The sequence below is a fragment of the Chelonoidis abingdonii genome, chromosome 4 (genome assembly GCF_003597395.2).
Source record: "Chelonoidis abingdonii isolate Lonesome George chromosome 4, CheloAbing_2.0, whole genome shotgun sequence".
Lineage (NCBI taxonomy): Eukaryota > Metazoa > Chordata > Testudines > Testudinidae > Chelonoidis > Chelonoidis abingdonii.
This window is the reverse complement of record NC_133772.1, coordinates 112,471,600-112,488,056: the sequence shown is the minus strand read 5'-3', so window position 1 is coordinate 112,488,056 and position 16,457 is coordinate 112,471,600. Positions and strand designations below refer to the sequence as shown.

General features: G+C 50.4%; 1 protein-coding gene across 3 annotated transcripts in view; it reads left to right on the top strand.

The window, feature by feature from the left end:
* The window catches only part of VIPAS39 (VPS33B interacting protein, apical-basolateral polarity regulator, spe-39 homolog), a 27,950-nt gene extending 13,263 nt beyond the window's left edge, over window positions 1-14,687 (top strand). For 2 of the 3 annotated variants that reach the window (XM_032802075.2, XM_032802076.2), the window contains exons 7-20: window positions 1,031-1,087; window positions 3,613-3,705; window positions 4,523-4,556; window positions 5,103-5,205; window positions 5,311-5,338; window positions 5,621-5,694; window positions 6,536-6,611; window positions 8,033-8,167; window positions 9,255-9,296; window positions 10,145-10,234; window positions 10,859-10,945; window positions 11,774-11,863; window positions 12,560-12,664; window positions 13,764-14,687. In XM_032802075.2, coding sequence (XP_032657966.1) covers window positions 1,031-1,087; window positions 3,613-3,705; window positions 4,523-4,556; window positions 5,103-5,205; window positions 5,311-5,338; window positions 5,621-5,694; window positions 6,536-6,611; window positions 8,033-8,167; window positions 9,255-9,296; window positions 10,145-10,234; window positions 10,859-10,945; window positions 11,774-11,863; window positions 12,560-12,664; window positions 13,764-13,784 — 1,035 coding nt within the window. In that variant the 3' untranslated portion in view covers window positions 13,785-14,687. The remainder of the gene's footprint in view (window positions 1-1,030; window positions 1,088-3,612; window positions 3,706-4,522; window positions 4,557-5,102; window positions 5,206-5,310; window positions 5,339-5,620; window positions 5,695-6,535; window positions 6,612-8,032; window positions 8,168-9,254; window positions 9,297-10,144; window positions 10,235-10,858; window positions 10,946-11,773; window positions 11,864-12,559; window positions 12,665-13,763) is intronic. The other variant, XM_075065585.1, reaches the window with a different exon arrangement.
* Window positions 14,688-16,457: the final 1,770 nt, after the last annotated feature.

Below are 16,457 nucleotides of genomic sequence, written 5' to 3'. Positions count from 1 at the left end.
GGAGGAGTACAGAAACCAGTTTAAAGAGCCCTTTATATCGATATAAAGGGCATCGTTGTGTGGATGGGTGCAGCGTTAAATCGGTTTAACGCTGCTAAAATCAGTTTAAATGCGTAGCGTAGACCAGGCCTGAGGGTAGAATGGGAATGGGAGGATGTAACTGAATCCTTGCCCTGCCAATTCATGGTCTCTCAAATCAGTTGGGGGGGAGCAGTTTGCCCCCATAAAAACAACACTTGGGGTTTAAGGTCCTTGGGGTGGGAGTCCATTCTAAGACACACCTCCCATGCAGTGATAGTCTTTGTCCAGGACAATAAATAGACACCCTGTTCTCCTTTCGGCCTCTGGCTCTATCCAATCTGCCATAGGTGGGGCCTGAGCAAAAGTCATTGCTAACTGAGGCTCTGTGGGAATGTGTCCTCATCCCCAAAACCACTCCAGCTGTTAGGTAGTTTCAGCAGAGAAGCTAAGGACTGAATAGGCCATGGAGATTGAACCTAGCTGTGGGCTTTTGAGGGAGCTCTATGAGGTTAGGGGTCAGGCATGTTAGGGTAGTGTGAGAGCAAGCTCTCCTGCACAGTACCTACTGGGCTGTAGCTATTGTGTGGATAAACAAGAGACCTCTGTCTCTGAAGCTGTGGTTGGCCCCTTTCACCAGCAGTAAAAGTTTGCACATAAATGGTAGCCTGGTGGCATTCTGGGCACTGAACTTCAGAGTCTCTTGGATTGCGCTTGCACCGGTGGTACTAGCCAGTAACCAGATCAATCTGTCTCCTCCCCGATAAAGGTTCCAGGAAAGTGACTAGACTCTGGAACCTCCTCACCTAGGCCAATTCAGTCACATCAGAACTCTACTGCTCTTGTTCTTTGCAAAGCCTACTGGGAAACCCTTCTAGCTGCTGTGAACTGTGTGACAAGTTATTTCATCTGTCTCAGCTTTGAGTGGGAGGAGCGGCACAGCAAACACTGGGATAGCTTGGCCCCACAGCATCTTGGGAAGTTGATAAGATGCTGATGTCTTCTGTTGTAGGATTACAGCAGCGACTGGAGTCCCAAGGATACAGTCAGACGAATGCAGAGGGGCAAGGTAAAGACATTCTTTTTCCATCTGCTTGCAAGAAGGGAGGCTTGGTTGTGATGGGATCCCCGAGGTGCAGCCTGGGACCATGGGACCGCTGTGCCCCCTTAACTTTCCAGCCTGGGCTGTCTCTCTTTTTGCTAGTGACAAGCAGAAAACCCATCACTGCATGTGCAGCCCTACACCCAGCTAAATTGCATGAATGTTCCCAGAGCCACTCATGAATCACACAGAGAAAGGCACCAGCCCAGTCCCCCCTGGCTCCCAGCCTTGAACGTCGGGAATATACTGCCTTACACAGCTCAAGACGAGCAGTGCAAGTTTATTAATTGGTTCACCACTTCATCAATGGAAAGTGGATATACACCAGCCTTTGTAAATCTGAGCAGATTGACCAAACACTTCAGGCAGACTCACTAGTAAAGGTAAACAGTAAAGCAAGTTTATTGACTACAAAAGATAGATTTTAAGTGATAGGCAAAAAGTCAGAGTTAGTTACCAAAATAAAATACAAGCACATTGTCTAAACCAAGGGTAGGCAACCTATGGCACGTGTGCCGAAGGCGGCACGTGAGCTGATTTTCAGTGGCACTCACACTGCCCAGGTCCTGGCCACCGGTCTGGGAGGCTCTGCGTTTTAATTTAATTTTAAATGAAGCTTCTTAAACATTTAAAAAACCTTATTTACTTTACATATAACAATAGTTTAGTTATATATTATAGACTTACAGAAAAAGACCACCTAAAAACGTTAAAATGTATTTACTGGCATGCGAAACCTTAAATTAGAGTGAATAAATGAAGACTCAGCACAGCCCTTCTGAAAGGTTGACGACCCCTAGTCTAAACTCTCAATCCTATTAGACTGGGCAACATCTAGGCTAAGCAGTTTTTCTCAGACCGCTGTATATTGCAGGTCATAGTACACAGGTTTCACCCTTGAAACCTGGGCCAGTCTCATCTATTAGAGTCTTCAGTCTTCTGAGTGTCCTTGTTGCTTGCAGCATAGGTGGGGGAAGGAGAAAAGGCCAAGCCTGGGGCCACTGTGTTCTGTTTTATACCCTTTGTCCATGTGCTTAGAGAACACAAGTCCAGGCATGTCTGGTGGGCATTACTGAGGCCTGGTCTACACTGGTGGGAGGTGAGCGGTAAACCAGTTGGTCTAAGTTATGCAATTTCAGCTACAGAAATAGTGTAGCTGAAGTCGATGTACTCAGAGCTACTTACTACGGTGTCTTCACTGTGGTAGGTCAACTGCTGATGCTCCCCCGTTGACTCTCTGTACTCTTCTTACTCTGGCGGAGTACCGGAGTTGATGGGAGAGCGCTCGGTGGTCGATTTATCGCGTCTTCACTATATGCAATATCACAATTTTATATATAAATGAGGGAGATGGGGGTTACAGGGCGAGGGGATATGGGGGTTACAGGGTGCTCCCTCGAGGTATACATATTTAGATATGGGGGTTACAGAGCAAGGGGTTATGGGGTTACAGGGCGCTCTCTCAAGGTATAGAGTGTCACATTAGTGCTCTCAGGCTGCCTCCTGCTTGCACCTCTGTATTGTGGGACTGGGCTGGGGAACTGGGTAGCTCCGTTAATTGGTTGCATGGCCATAGCAGGCACAACTGTCCAAAACTCTGTGCCCACCTATGGCTTTGCCAAGTGGAGGAGCAAAAGCAGAAGGGAAGCACTGAGATGCCCCTAGAGTCAGTAATAAGTGACGGGTGGCAATCATTGGGCCACTGCTAGAGCCTTTGTCTCTATTAGACCCTGGAGGCTTCTCCCATGGCATGAGGTCATCTGCAGTGCTTCTGACCCTTTTGGAGCTGGTGTTATGAAAAAGCACCCATGAGGTCAACTTTAGGGCTCTGGCTCTCTTCATAGTTGGTAGAAATCAGAGGTAGGGGGCAGGGAAAATGGGAGTTGTCCTTGGTGCAGTGGAGTTGGGGCCTTGGTCCCAGCTGCTCAGGGCTGGCAGTGAGCAGATGAGTCTTGTGGGGGAAAAGGTGGTGTGTGCAGAAGTAACCACCCAACTGCTGCTGCCCCTTCGCTAAGGTTGTAACTATCCCTTCTTACCAGTTGGTGAAGGGCTTTGCTTCCATCTCCACTGAGGGAAATGGTAGCTCCAAGGCTAAGGAGTGGTGGAAGAGCAGCTCAGGGCTAAAGGGAGCCAAGGAAGAGGCAGAATCATCCACTTCCAGTCTGCAGATCAGCTTCAGAGGATCCCAGAGACCAGGGCCCTTCTGCTCTGATGAGTTCTGGTGGTTTGCAGGTTGCAGGGTGTTTTGGGGAGAAGTGCATGCACCATGCTGCCCACAGGCTGTATAGTTAAAGAGCCTGATCCTGCAAAACCCTTTCAGTGGGAGACCCTCTCACAGCCCTGGGCTCCGAAGGAATGAGAAATTTTCTGAAGAGGAGTGATTCATGTTGCTGAATCATTCAAGATTAGAGGGAGCGTTAGCTCCTTGTGTCTTGGTTGGATTCCAGGCACTTGGCTGATGCAGTGTTTCCTTGTCTCCAATGATGTCCCAGATCTGCTCACTGGAGAGGTTCCGTTCCTTGCGGGAGAAGCTGGAGCTCCTGGATGAAGCTGTTTTGGTGCATGATGGGAATGTCATTACAGCTGTGAGTCCTCCTCTGGCAGTATAGGGTTGGGTGGGTGGTGGCCAGTATGGTTCCATAAAGGGTTCATGTATCTGCACAGCCATTTAGCCACTGAACACTGCTGGTGCTTTGAATTAAAATCAGTGTGTTACCCAAAAGGGCCAAGTTTGAGGTCTGGGAAACTACATGTTCTAAGCCTCTGGTTAAAAGTCATGTGCTTCTCTAGAACCTCTGGTTGGAATCCCAGCAATCAGCTCCTTCCCCCCCTCCTGTGTCTGATGGATCAGGTTCCCTGTCACTGCCTGTGTGCAGGGCTTTGGGGTAAGATGTGGAAAGCTCGGGTCCCTGCACACTGCACTGAATATTCCAGGGAGCTGCTCATAAGGGGAGAGGTTTGTCCCAGGCTCTTGGCCTCCCAGAGCATTGTGCAGCAAATGAGTTATGTGCTGGGTGGTGTGATCCCTCCCACTCCAGCGAGGTGGATGAGGTGATCCCTGTATGTATGCTGCTAGGAAAGCTCTTTGGGGTCCTTCAGAAGGGACGTGAGGGGAATGCCCTATTTGTAGAATTGAAGCTTCGCTTATCTAAGCTATAGAAAAGCCAGCAGACCTTCTCTCCAAACTGGTGAGTGTCAGCTTGCAAGCTCCCCCAGGCCTGTGTTTGGCCTATGCAGTACAGAAGACACCAGCATTGCTCAATACAAAATACTGATCAAGCCTTGCATGAAGGCTGGAGCTGAGATGTCTGGGGCTGAGTGGGCCTCTGCTGGTGTCTCTGCCTGTCCAGATATTAGTGAGGGTTCATCTGCTCATCTGAGGGATGTCTCTTCTGCTTGCAGATTCTAATATTCTTGAAGAGGACGCTGAAGAGAGGTAAATGTGACTGGGAGGTGGCTAGGGCCAGTGGTGTCTGTGCAGGATTGTGTTTCTCAGTTAAGGGGTGTGTGGCCAGATTCTCTCATCTGCTGCAAGTTAAAGGGAGAGAAAGGCTGGAGTCACTCTTTTTAGGTGCTGCTTAACTGAGCTAGGTGTCTCCTTGAGAGAGATGCACCTTGGATCCAGTGAATGTAAAGGGATGGGATTTGTGCTGGCTGTGAAGACCCAGAGACACTGTATGAATACCTGGGACCCTGTTAGGAGAGGGCAGAGGTTAGGGTGGGGATGAATGAGAAGGAACCTGTGTGGGATATGACCATGCGCCACAGAGTACTTGGCCATTAAACAGGTGGAATTGGGTTCCTTTTCTAACCCCTGGTCACAAGAGGTTGGACTGTGCTCTAGAGAGGGGAGTTTGCAGAATCCTTTAGTTTTCTTCCAGAAGCTAGCAGTGCCATCCATGCTGGAACAGCCCAGGCTGGCCAGCTCACACCTTCTCATGGCTCCTCAGTGCTGACTTGCTGCCTGTTTCTCCCCACCTAGAGATTCTGTTTCAAGAGCTGGAGGTGCGACAGGTGGCCTTGCGCCATCTAATCCATTTCCTCAAAGAGACAGGGGAGCAGAAGCTACTCCTGGACCTGCTCAGGTGAGTCTCCCCACCCGGCATCATGGCTGGGGTGAACACACTGCCTGTGGTTGGATCTAGAGTGAAGGGTACTGAGCAGGGCTAATTCTTTGTTTCCCTTTCCAGATTCCTGGATAGGACCGAGGAGGTTGCTGTGAGTATTCCCAATCGTGGCAGGTCCTTCTCCTGTGTAGCTTTTATGAGGTGAGGGAGACCCCTCAGAGAGGCTGCGATCAGACCCCTCGCACTTCCCCCCTCTTCCTTCCAACAAAGGATGCTGTTGTGACAAGAGCCTGGGGACTGGGAGTGGGTAGCCATTAGGCAGGTGTGGTCAGTGGGCAGGGCTTGAGTTCATGTTTTGTTGGAAAGTGACGTTCCAGATCTCCTGAGCCCATTCCCTTTTGAACAGCTTCTGTTTTCTTTCTGCCCCCTCCAGCTGTCCCAGTACCGGGAGCACTTGAGCATCCAGGACGCAGAGAAACGAAGAGAATTTCTTAAAGGCTGCATCAGGTGAGCTGGGAAGGTGGGGAACTGGTGGGGTGTGAGTGCCTCTTGGAGGGTGGAATAAGAAGTGCAGCCTGCTGGAACCAGTAGAGCAAGGGTAGTCTACTTTTTGTCAAGGTCCAAATTTCTTGATCAAGGTATAGTTAAGGACCAGAGTCCAGAGAAAATAATAATAAAAACAAGGCATACAAAATTTTTTGGGTTCGTTCGAAAGTGTCTAGTGGTCTGGATTTGGCCCTTGGTCCACCTATTGACTATCCCTGCAGTAGAGTTTGGTGACGCACAGGATTAGAGGGACAGTGGTCTCTCTTTCATCACTGAGCGGGGATTTGAGAACAACACAGCATGATTATGAACAGCCTGTGATGATCAATACCCCGAAATATTTTCTGCTCATTGGAGGGCAAAAAGACGGTGGGGAGTTTCTGATCACTGACCCCATGGGTGGGGATGAGACCAGGGGTGCCAAGGTGAAATGTTAGTCTCGGGTGGGTATCACTAGCATTGTTCTGAGCTCCCTTCTCTCACCTACCGCTCCTTGAAATCCAGAAGATTTCCCCCTCTGATTGGGCTCTCTTTATAGATTGCCTCCATCTGAAAGAGCAGGCAGTGATCTGGGAAGGTGAGAGCTTGAGAACTCACTGCCACTCCCAGAGCATTTGGGTGGGTGAGGCCAAAGAGGGTTGCCATTCTGACTCACCATGAATGTGAGGAGCAAGAACATTGGGAGTGAATCCCCCTGGCACACTCTGGTAAGGTAAAGTAGGGAAGAGAGAGCCTCTCCAGGCCTTGTGTACTGGGAAGAGATGCTGATAATGACTGTCCTAATCTCATTCCTGCTGGCCAGGTTGCCCTTTTCATCTGAAGATGCAGTTCATGTTCAAGACCATTATACGCTCCTGGAGAGACAGATCATCATTGAGGTAAGGGCCTCTCTCCTTTGGCCATAGAGGCGTCTCAGAGCTCTCCATCTGCCTCTGGCTCGGACCGGCCTGTTCTAATGCCAAGGTTCCCCTTCTAGGAGGAATAAGAGGTTTCTAGATGCTGTAGCTGATTGGCTTGCGACCTCCTGGATCTAATTTGACTCCATATCCAAGCTTTGCTGATAGACAACTGCACCAAGCTTTCGTACTGAGAGTCAGATATATTCATGTGCTGATGGTACATGCAGGGCATTTGCTTCAGAGCTGTGCAGCACAATAAGAGAGTGTCACGCTGTCTGGAGTGGCTCACAACCATGAATCCCAGCCTCAGGGCAGACACCCCAAACTGGTTATGTAACTAGATTTCACTCACCCAGCAATAAATGCAAACTCCTGCAGCACTGTAACAGTCTTACATGGAGTTAGACAGTCTCCTTGGGCACTCCAGTCTATCTCGCCACCCAGGCAAGCTGGATGAAATGATAAATGTTTCCTTACATCAAAGATCACAAAAGATTCAGGTTGCTCCGAGTCCCAAGAGACTGGTCGCTGATACCAGATCTCACACTAAAGGCAATGCTTGTAGCTAATCCTACAATAAACTGAGGATTTATTAACCAGGAAAAAGAAGTGAGTTATTTACAGGTTAAAGCAGGCAAAATATATGCGCAAATGAGTTAGTCTGTGGTTCCAAAAGGTGACAGAGATATAGTAATCTGTCATCACTGAATGTCTTCTAGGGCTAACTCAGGTTGACCCTGGGGATCTCTGCTTTTTCCAAACTCCAGCCCTGTGAGAGTCCAAACAGCAGAGAGTATGAAGAATTTTCATGTCAGCTGTCTTTTATTTCCTCTTTCCAGAATTCAAGCTGATGAGATGAGCTTTCTTGCATGTAGCAACCTATGAGTGTAAGAGCACCATCAACCAGTCTTTGTATCGTGATGTTTTGCAGTGGCCCACTTTGTTTTGATAGTCCTTCTTGATGGGTGGGGGAAACAGTCCTCCTGCTTGGGTTCACAAGTTCAGAGCCGATATTTTTACAGTTATAAAGCAAAACTTACATATTAGCTTATAGCACGGGATTCAGACATTACGAACAAGATTAATGCATGCAGCAACTTACAAGGATTTTATAGAGTCTAAATACTAAGCACATCCTTACAACTCTAACACCTATCTTGAGCAATGCTAACATACAGGTGAGCTGGTCTGGTTTCCACTTATGAATTTGTCAGTGCTCAGCTGGCGCCTACAGCCTTGGTAAGAGCTGGCATCTGGTCTATCAATGTCACAGATGGTCTCGTTGAAATCAGGCCTGTCCCATGGCAACTGGCCCAGACAACCCTCATCCTTTGAGAACTGAGTGAGCAAACTGTGGCTGGCCTGGTTTCCATGCAATCTTTCTCATCCTACTTCTCTAGGCAAACGACCGGCATCTGGAAGCTGCTGGGCAGTCCGAGATATTTCGGAAATACCCACGAAAGGCCTCTATCCTCAGCATGCCACTGGTGACCACGCTGTTCTACTCCTGCTTCTACCACTACACAGAGGGCGAGGTGGGTGCAACAGCAGGGTAGGCAGGGGGCTGGAATTCAGTGCCAAAATCCTTGGTATGGGTCACTAAATAATGATAATGCCCAGCTCTTACCTCACACTTCCCATCAGTAGATCTTAAAGGACTTTACAAGGGAGTTTAGTGTCACTACCTGATGGAAAAATGAGGCATGGAGAGGCGCAGTGACTCACTCAATGTCCCTCAGCAGATCAGTGGGCAGCCAGGACTAGAACTCGTATCTCTTGAGTCCCAGTCCAGTGCCACTTGGCCACCCTGCTCGGCTCATAAAGTTGGCACACTGGTAAAGAAAGAGGATGACACCCACCCCCTGATCTCCAGAAAGAGTTCCCCTAACCTTCCAGAATGGTCCCCACACTTTATGGAATTCTGGCACTTCAGGGGGCCATAAGAAGTGAGGACAGCATTAGAGAGGGGCATTTTGCCCTGTATGGCAGTCATCACAGAAGAACTGGCACCTCAGAAAGCAGCTACCTTGCACTGTTTCAGAGGCAGCTGCTGGATCCAGCTTCCAAGGGGTTAACTTGGCTTTTAACGTTTTCAGGCCCAAATGTGGGACAATAGTCTTTGAAGGTGTGTGAGTGCTCTACACTAGAGGCATGGGGGACCCAGCCCCACATAGCAGGGGAGGAGATGAGAGAGTTGCTTCCTTCGGAACCTCCATTTCCCAGTCTAGCATTAGCAGCCTTGGTAATGTATAGAGCCCTGGCAGGCAGGAGTTCTGGGTTTGTCAGGGTGGTCTGCGTTGGAGCTGGGAGCGAGTCTCCCCACCTGGGTAGACAGACTTACTCTAGTTGGTCTCAAACTAGTCCACTAAAAATAGCAGTGTGGACATTCTGGCTTGGGTGGAAGTTCAGGCTCCAAAGCCCACTTGACCCCCTGGGCTTCAAAGCCTGAGCTGGAACATCCATGTTGCTGTTTTTAGTGCACTAGCTTGAGCCTTACTAGCATGAGTCTGCCTGCCTGGGCTGGGAGAGTCATTCCTGTCTGCAGTGTAGACATACCAAAGGGGGCAGGGGCGCACGATCTGAAAAGGCTGACTGTTACCCTCTCTCTCTCTCTCTCGTCAGGGGACATTCAGCAGCCCGACCAACCTGAAGAAAACCTTTAAGGTAGGGAGTGAAATCTGATTGGTGTCTCATTCTTGGTGGGAAGTGAGTTTCTGTGACAGCATCAATAAAAATGCAGGCAACAGAGCTGGGGTGCCTGGGAAGAAGGAAATTGAGAGGCTGAGTCCTGTCAGAAGTAGGGGTTGCTGGCTCGGCAGAGAAAGGGTTTCTCCCCAGACAGAAAGGGAGTGGGATTAGATACAGCTGTTAGATATGGGGCGAGCTCTGTGGAGACCTTTGCTTTGAGCTGGGCTGGTCTGGAAGCCAGACCCTCCTGGGGGACAAGGGAGGAAACTTGGTTTCAAGAGCCTGCTGGAAGTTCTGTGGGGAACTTGGGGTGTGAGGTGCTGCTGGGATCCCAGGTTACAGGAACCCTTGCCCCTGGATTTGAACCCCAAGCTCTGAGGCCTTTTCCCTTAACTGGGGTGAGCTCCCCTGACCCTTAGTTGGCTTTGGTGCTTGGCCTATGGGTGGCCTTGTCTTGCTTCTCATGGCTTGGACGGGGAAAATGGGCCTTCCTCACTGCCAGTCCATTGCCAGTCTCACCCTGTTGCACCAGCCCTATTGGGAGCCCCCTCCATGCCTTCCAGGACCATGGTGCTCTCCCTGGAGTCAGTGTGGAATGGGGTGGGCCATGCTGGGGGCCTGAGCCATTTAACCCTGCCTCAGTAGCAGTTGCAGATCCTTTGTGTAACCCTGCATGTACTACTGTGCTACCAGGCTCAGTCTTCGATTGCACCATCTCTCCCCTCCCAGCAGCTGGCTTGGTGCCTGCTGAGTGGATTATGCTGCCTGCTCCCTCACCCTAGTCTGTGCTGTCACCCTCAGCATTCAGTGTCTATGCCTTGCAGATCCCAGACAAACAGTATGTGCTGACAGCCCTGGCTGCCCGTGCCAAGCTGCGAGCCTGGCATGATGTGGATGCCCTGTTCACCACCAAGGTGAGTGACAAAACCTTTCTGGGGGGTAGGTCCAAACACTTGCTGTTTCCTGGCTACGTCTGTCTGTTTCCATCTGGTTAGAGGATTGTGAACTATCTGTCTCTTGAGCTGCTCTGGGCCTGAAGTGCCCTGCTCCAGCACTGTGACTTGTCTGGCCTGCTCTGGGGTTTATCTGGAGAGCCATTGCTTGTTAGCTCTGGGCGTGGCCCATCCGTGCTGTGGGGTCCAAAGTGAGTTGCTCAGAGAGCAGGTTCCCCTGTCTCAAGAAGCTGAGATGGGCTTAGTACAGCTTGTACCAGCTCAGCCAGAGAAGGCGGCTGCCTTTGAGGCTCAGCTGCATGGGATTCACATGCATTGTAAACCCAGCTTCCAGACATGGGACGCTGCTGACCGTGGAACTAGGGTCTGGCAGGAAAGAGCAGCATCCTCAGCCAGAGGCAGATTACCACTGCCCTCTGGAGGCTATGGAGAGGGTAGAGAGGAGGAGGAGCAATCCAGCGGCTCCTCTGCCCCGCACCCAAATCTACTAACAGCCCTGTCCCCCAATTCCCCACCTTCTGGGAATCTTGCACTGGACATCCCTTTTGAAAAGATTGGTGCTGTGAGTTTGGGCTGTGGTTTCAGAACTGGCTGGGTTACACCAAGAAGAGAGCTCCCATTGGCTTCCATCGTGTGGTGGAGATCTTGCAGCGGAACAGCGCCCCTGTGCAGGTGAGCAAAGGAACTGCCCTGTCAGAACACACCATCCAGTCTGCTGTCCTGCCACACTGGATCAGACCTTTGGGCCATTTGGTCTGCAATCCTGTTGCACTGACCCAGACCACTAGGTCACCTAGCTTGCTAACATGCCACCAGCAGTAGCTGTTACCTATACCTTACAGTGCACCTGGGGAGGAACTGTTTATTTCTTCCTGGTCCCACACGAGAATTTGCTTACAGCCCAGAGAGGGGCATTGACCCCATGTGGTTGTTGCCTGGCTTCTATAGCTGGGGATGTGAAGGACTTTCCCATGTGAAGTTCCTCCTTTTTTTGTGCCAGCAGAGTCCCTTAGGGATATAGATGTTATGTACATGTGCCTGGAAGGAACATCGTAGGGGTGAGAACCCAAGGGAGGTAGATGCAGCTAAGAGAGATGGACAGCAGCAGGCTCTGAGGTGTCTGTGGGATCAGATCATGGATGGCAAAGCCCCTCTAAATGATCCAGGCCATCAAATGGATTGTTCCCTACGTTCCGTTTCTAGATGCTTCATTTGGGCAAGGGTTCAACTGATCCCCTTGAGTTGGGGTAGTGTAGGAATTGTTCCCTGGATTGGCAGGGCACTTGAGGAGGGGCTGGGTTCACTACCCCTGGAGCCTCCTGGACAGCCTCACAGATGAGCCTGCTCCATCCACGCACTGTCCTCTGCTTGCGGAGCGGGCCGGACTGTGTGGTGACCTTCTGTAAGAGGCCAATTGGCTGGAGCAGGGGTGTTTTGGGGGAGAAGAAGGGTAACTATGGGGAAGTGAGCTCTACTGATGCCTTCTGCCTTCTCATCCAGGTACTGCAGGAGTACGTGCGCCTGGTGGAAGACGTTGAGACAAGGTTGAACCTTGCCATGAAATATAAGTGCCATGATGTTGTTATTGATGTGAGTCCCTGCTGTACAAGGGGGAAGGTCTACATCCTCCCTTTTCCTCCCCGCCCCCACGACACACCTGGCTGTGGGCAGGCTCTCCCATATCTCCCTTGCCTTGTTGTTGTGTGCCCATTTCATTTACCTCTGGGTTTACTTTCCCTGTGTTTTAGTGTCAGCTGGTGCTCCCAGAACCAGCTAAAGCCAAGTGAGCCCTACTCACACCCCCTCTACCCCCACCTCCAGCAACTCTGCTGGGGCCTCACAATCCCAGCCTGCAGCACCCCCTGCTATTCCCACCTGAGCTCCTCTGATGTAGAGGTGCAATTGTGCTGAATGGCACAATTCGGAGATGGTTGTCAGTTTGGGAGTGGCTTGAGGCTTGGAATTTGGTCTACAGCAGGACGTGAGTTTCCGTCATCAGGAGTGAAAAGTCGGTGCAGTAACTCCTTGAGATCTCCTTCTTGGAGGGGGCCTTTCCCAAAGGTTTTGAGGTGAAGGCCCGATCTTCCAGTGGGACATCGCATAAGGTCTGTGATTTTTTTTCCCCAGGACTGTGATGGATCCTGCTGCACAGCAATGAGTCTTTGGGGAAATGAGCATGTGGCCAAGGTTTTGGGGGGCTTGGAGGGTTATTCCTCAGCTGAACAGAGGGGTGCTGCGCAGTAAAGGAGGTTGATTTCGTTAGCTCTGGTTTTGCTGTTTAACTAGACATACAGAGACCTGAAGGATCGACACCAGCTGATGGCATACAGGTGTAAGGTGGAGCGGGGTTCTGCAGAAGAGGACAAGATAGACAGCATCCTCAGCAACTTGGTAAACAATGACTCCTTGCCCACACACACCCAGAGTTAGCCCTCTGGTGCTCTCTTCTGAGGACGCTAGTCGGAGACAGGAGTGGGTTTGTTTGGTGTGTGGCATTGGGCTTGCTTCTCTGTGTCCCCACATCCTCCCTGCTGGGAAGATGCTAGTCCAGGTGAAGGTTCCGGTTAGACACAGGAAAGGGGGATCTGTGCAGAGTCTCTGGAGGAGAAGAGCTGGTGCTGGGAAAGGGAGAAATAGCAACTGTTCAGTGCTGAGTCCACACACCGAAGAGTTGCGATAGTGAAAAGAGGCTTAGGCATTGTGCCAGGACTAGTGTCACAGGTATGAAAGACAGTTCCTGCCCCAGGGAGCTTACAGTCTTAGCATGTGATGAGCGATAACAAGTGGTGCTTGGCTCCTTTTTGGTGGTCCATTCTGGACACAACCTGCTGGGTGACTGCTCTGGGGCCTCTTGGGATCAAAGGGTTTTTACCTCTGGGTTTGGTGTTCTGTTTGACTTCTCCTGTTAGGCCCAATAGTATTACAAGTTTATAGTGAGTCATAGTCTGACAGGAGACTGCAAGTCAGGAATGTCTGACTCAGAATCCTGGCTTGCTGCATGGCCTTGTCCCTTTCCTTCATGCCTTGGTTTCTCCATCTGTACCACGCAAGTAAACCTGACCCACCTTCTAGGGGATTGTGAGGTTCTGTATGTTGTGGCGATGATCTTTAGCACTTGCCTTTATTGCTGCTTGTCTGCTCCTTACATTTGGCTCAGCGTGGGGCAGTGACACTAGCCTGGTCAGTTGGCACTTTCTGACTTTAGTTGGTTTTTGTTGCTGATCCCAGCTGCCAGCCCAGGGCTGCTGGATTTGGATTCCCCATGCTGCAGGGGAACGTCCAACTGTTTTCATTGACTTAAACCTCAAAGCTTTCCAGGCACATCAGTTTATAAACCCGCCCACCTTGTTGTTTGCTGCAGCATCTCCCGAGTGTGGGCTGACTGTGTTCTCCCTTCCAGTGGGGCAGATAAGCCCTGGGCATATTCCTGAGGGATCTGAGCTGTGAGCAGCACTGATATTAGCCATGTCCTGTTGTGCTTCTCTTTCAGCAAATCCGATGGAAGAATTGAGGTGTCTACCCACCTCAGAAGCAGCCCAATTTGCCATTGCCATGCCAATGAGGGGAAACTGTGGAGCTAGCCTCAGTGCCAATAGGACAAGTTCCATTTCCAGTCTTGGTAGTTTGTCTGATATTGCCAGTCAGTGCCAGTGGCTTCTGGGACAGAGCGGCATCCAGGCTGACATAAGGCAAACCCAGCTATCTGGCTAGTGGGACAAGACCCTGATGAACTGGAGTCAATGCTCTGTAATGGGCTGAGCCATGAGGCGGGCATGGCTTCAGTGTACAGTGGGAAGTAAAGTCTGGCAAAGCAGCAGCTACTTCAGATTTGTGCAGGATCAGGACTCATTCAGGTGAGAGGAACAAGACAATTATCCAGAAAAGATCTCTTCTAAGGTTAGGGTGACCCGCTCCCTTGCCATACCAGCTGCTAAGACTGGGGCAATGATGGCCGTCAGAAGTGAAGATGCAGGAACCGCAGACTGGGCTGCATTCTCCCTGCCTCTGTGAGCGAGATGGGTAGGGAAAGACTTCTTGCCGCTTAAAACCTTCCTGTTTTTCTGATTCAGAAAGGAAGCTTTCAGCTAAACTTCTGCAGATTGCATATCCCACTACAAAGCCCTGCATCTCAAGACTTGCCCCTTCACCCAAAGGGAACCTGGGAGTTCTGTCTGGAGCTCATCCACTCCCTCATTGGATTGGTTAGAGAATGAGTCGCAATTGCCACCCAGCAAGTGCTGAAGATGCTGGCCCCATGGAGCCCCTTGGAACAATTTCTTCTCTCTGGCCTTTACATTGGGAAAGTTTTTGTTACACCCCATAGAAATGTGACTCTCCCCTGGGGTTCCCTGCCAGCTTTGTTGCATCAGACCTCGCTTTCTGTTCCTTAAATAAAACTCTCTCTCTGCCTCTCCTTGTGGCTCCTATTTACTTCCTTCCCTAGTGCTTTATTGTCACCCTGTGCCCTGATTATGAGGAGTTGCCCCGTCTTTTGAGAAGTGGGCACATGAGATGCACCTCAGAGTATCCCAGGGCCACAAGAAACGGAGAAGGAGAAGCTTATCCAGGGTGGCAACCTTGGCGTCTCACATCCTTGATGTTCTCAGCAAGGGCATGTCTAATAGAGAGTATTGCTGGGCAGCACACAGCCTTGCGAATGCCACACAAAAATGGTGGTTATTTGTCTGTTGGAGCCAACAGTGGCCACATGCCAGTGTCAGGGCAGAATCTGGTTCCAGGACGCCTCCCTGATCTGCTGTAACAACCCTACATTAAGTGTCTGATGAAGTGGGAATTTTGGGGAATATTTTTATGACCCCTATGTATGTCTCAGTTTCCCCTATATGCTGCATTGTTACCTAGTAGGTGGAAAAGGACTGTTTGCTCTCAGAGCAGGCAAAGGGTTGGTCTACACTAGGAACTGCCATTGCTATAGCTACATTGGTCAGGGGAGTGAAAAAGCCACACCTCTGAGAGACGTACCCGTACCAACCTAACCCCCAGCATGGACAGCACTAGGTTGATGGAAGAATTCTTTGTTGACCTAGGGCTTGTCTGCATTTATAGTGCTGCACCCTGTACCACTTTGTGAAGATGCTACCTGTGCCAATGGGACAGTTTTTCTCATCAGCGTGGGTCCTCCACCCCGACCCCGGGAGGCAGTAGCTATGTCTACCCTAGGAATTAGGGAGTGTAGACCAGGCCCTAGCTGCCTCCTCTCAGGGTGGTGGGTTACCTATGCTGATACAAGAACGCCTCCTGTTGGCATAGATAGATAGTGTCTATAGTGCACTGGAGTAGCATTGTGAGGGTATGTCTACACTACGGGATTATTCCGAATTTACAGAAACCAGTTTTATAAAATAGATTGTATAAAGTCGAGTGCACACGGCCACACTAAGCACATTAATTCGGGGTGTTCGTCCATGGTCCGAGGCTAGCGTCAATTTCCGGAGCGTTGCCCTGGGGGTAGCTATCCCGTAGCTATCCCATAGTTTCCCGCAGTCTCCCCCGCCCATTAGAATTCTGGGTTGAGAGTCCAATGTATGATGGTGCAAAAACAGTGTCGCGGGTGATTCTGGGTAAATGTCGTCACTCAATCCTTCCTCCGTGAAAGCAACGGCAGACAATCATTTCGCGCCATTTTTCCCTGGATTGTCCTGGCAGACGCCATAGCATGGCAACCATGGATCCCATTTTGCCTTTTGTCACTGTCACCGTATGCTGCTGACAGAGGCGATACTGCAGTGCTACACAGCAGCATTCATTTGCCTTTGCAAGGTAGCAGAGATGGTTACCATCCCTATTGCACCATCTGCCATTGTAAATTGACGAGATGATGGTTATCAGTCATTTTGCACCGTTTGCATTTGGAGATTGGCGATGATGGTTATCAATCCTTTTGTATCGTCTGCTGCTGCCATGGGTGCTCCTGGCTGGCCTCGCTGAGGTTGGCCGGGGGCGCATGGACAAAAATGGGAATGATTCCCTGGGTCATTTCTTTCTTTATGTTTTGTCTAAAAATAGAGTCAGTCCAGCCTAGAATATGGGGCAAGTGTACTAGAGAGTCAGAGAGCACAGCTGCTCTGGGTCAGAGCCCCAGAGATCCCGCAGAAATGATGAGCTGCATGCCATTCTAGGGGGTGCCCCTGCCACAATCCCACCCGTTGTTTCCCTCCTCCCC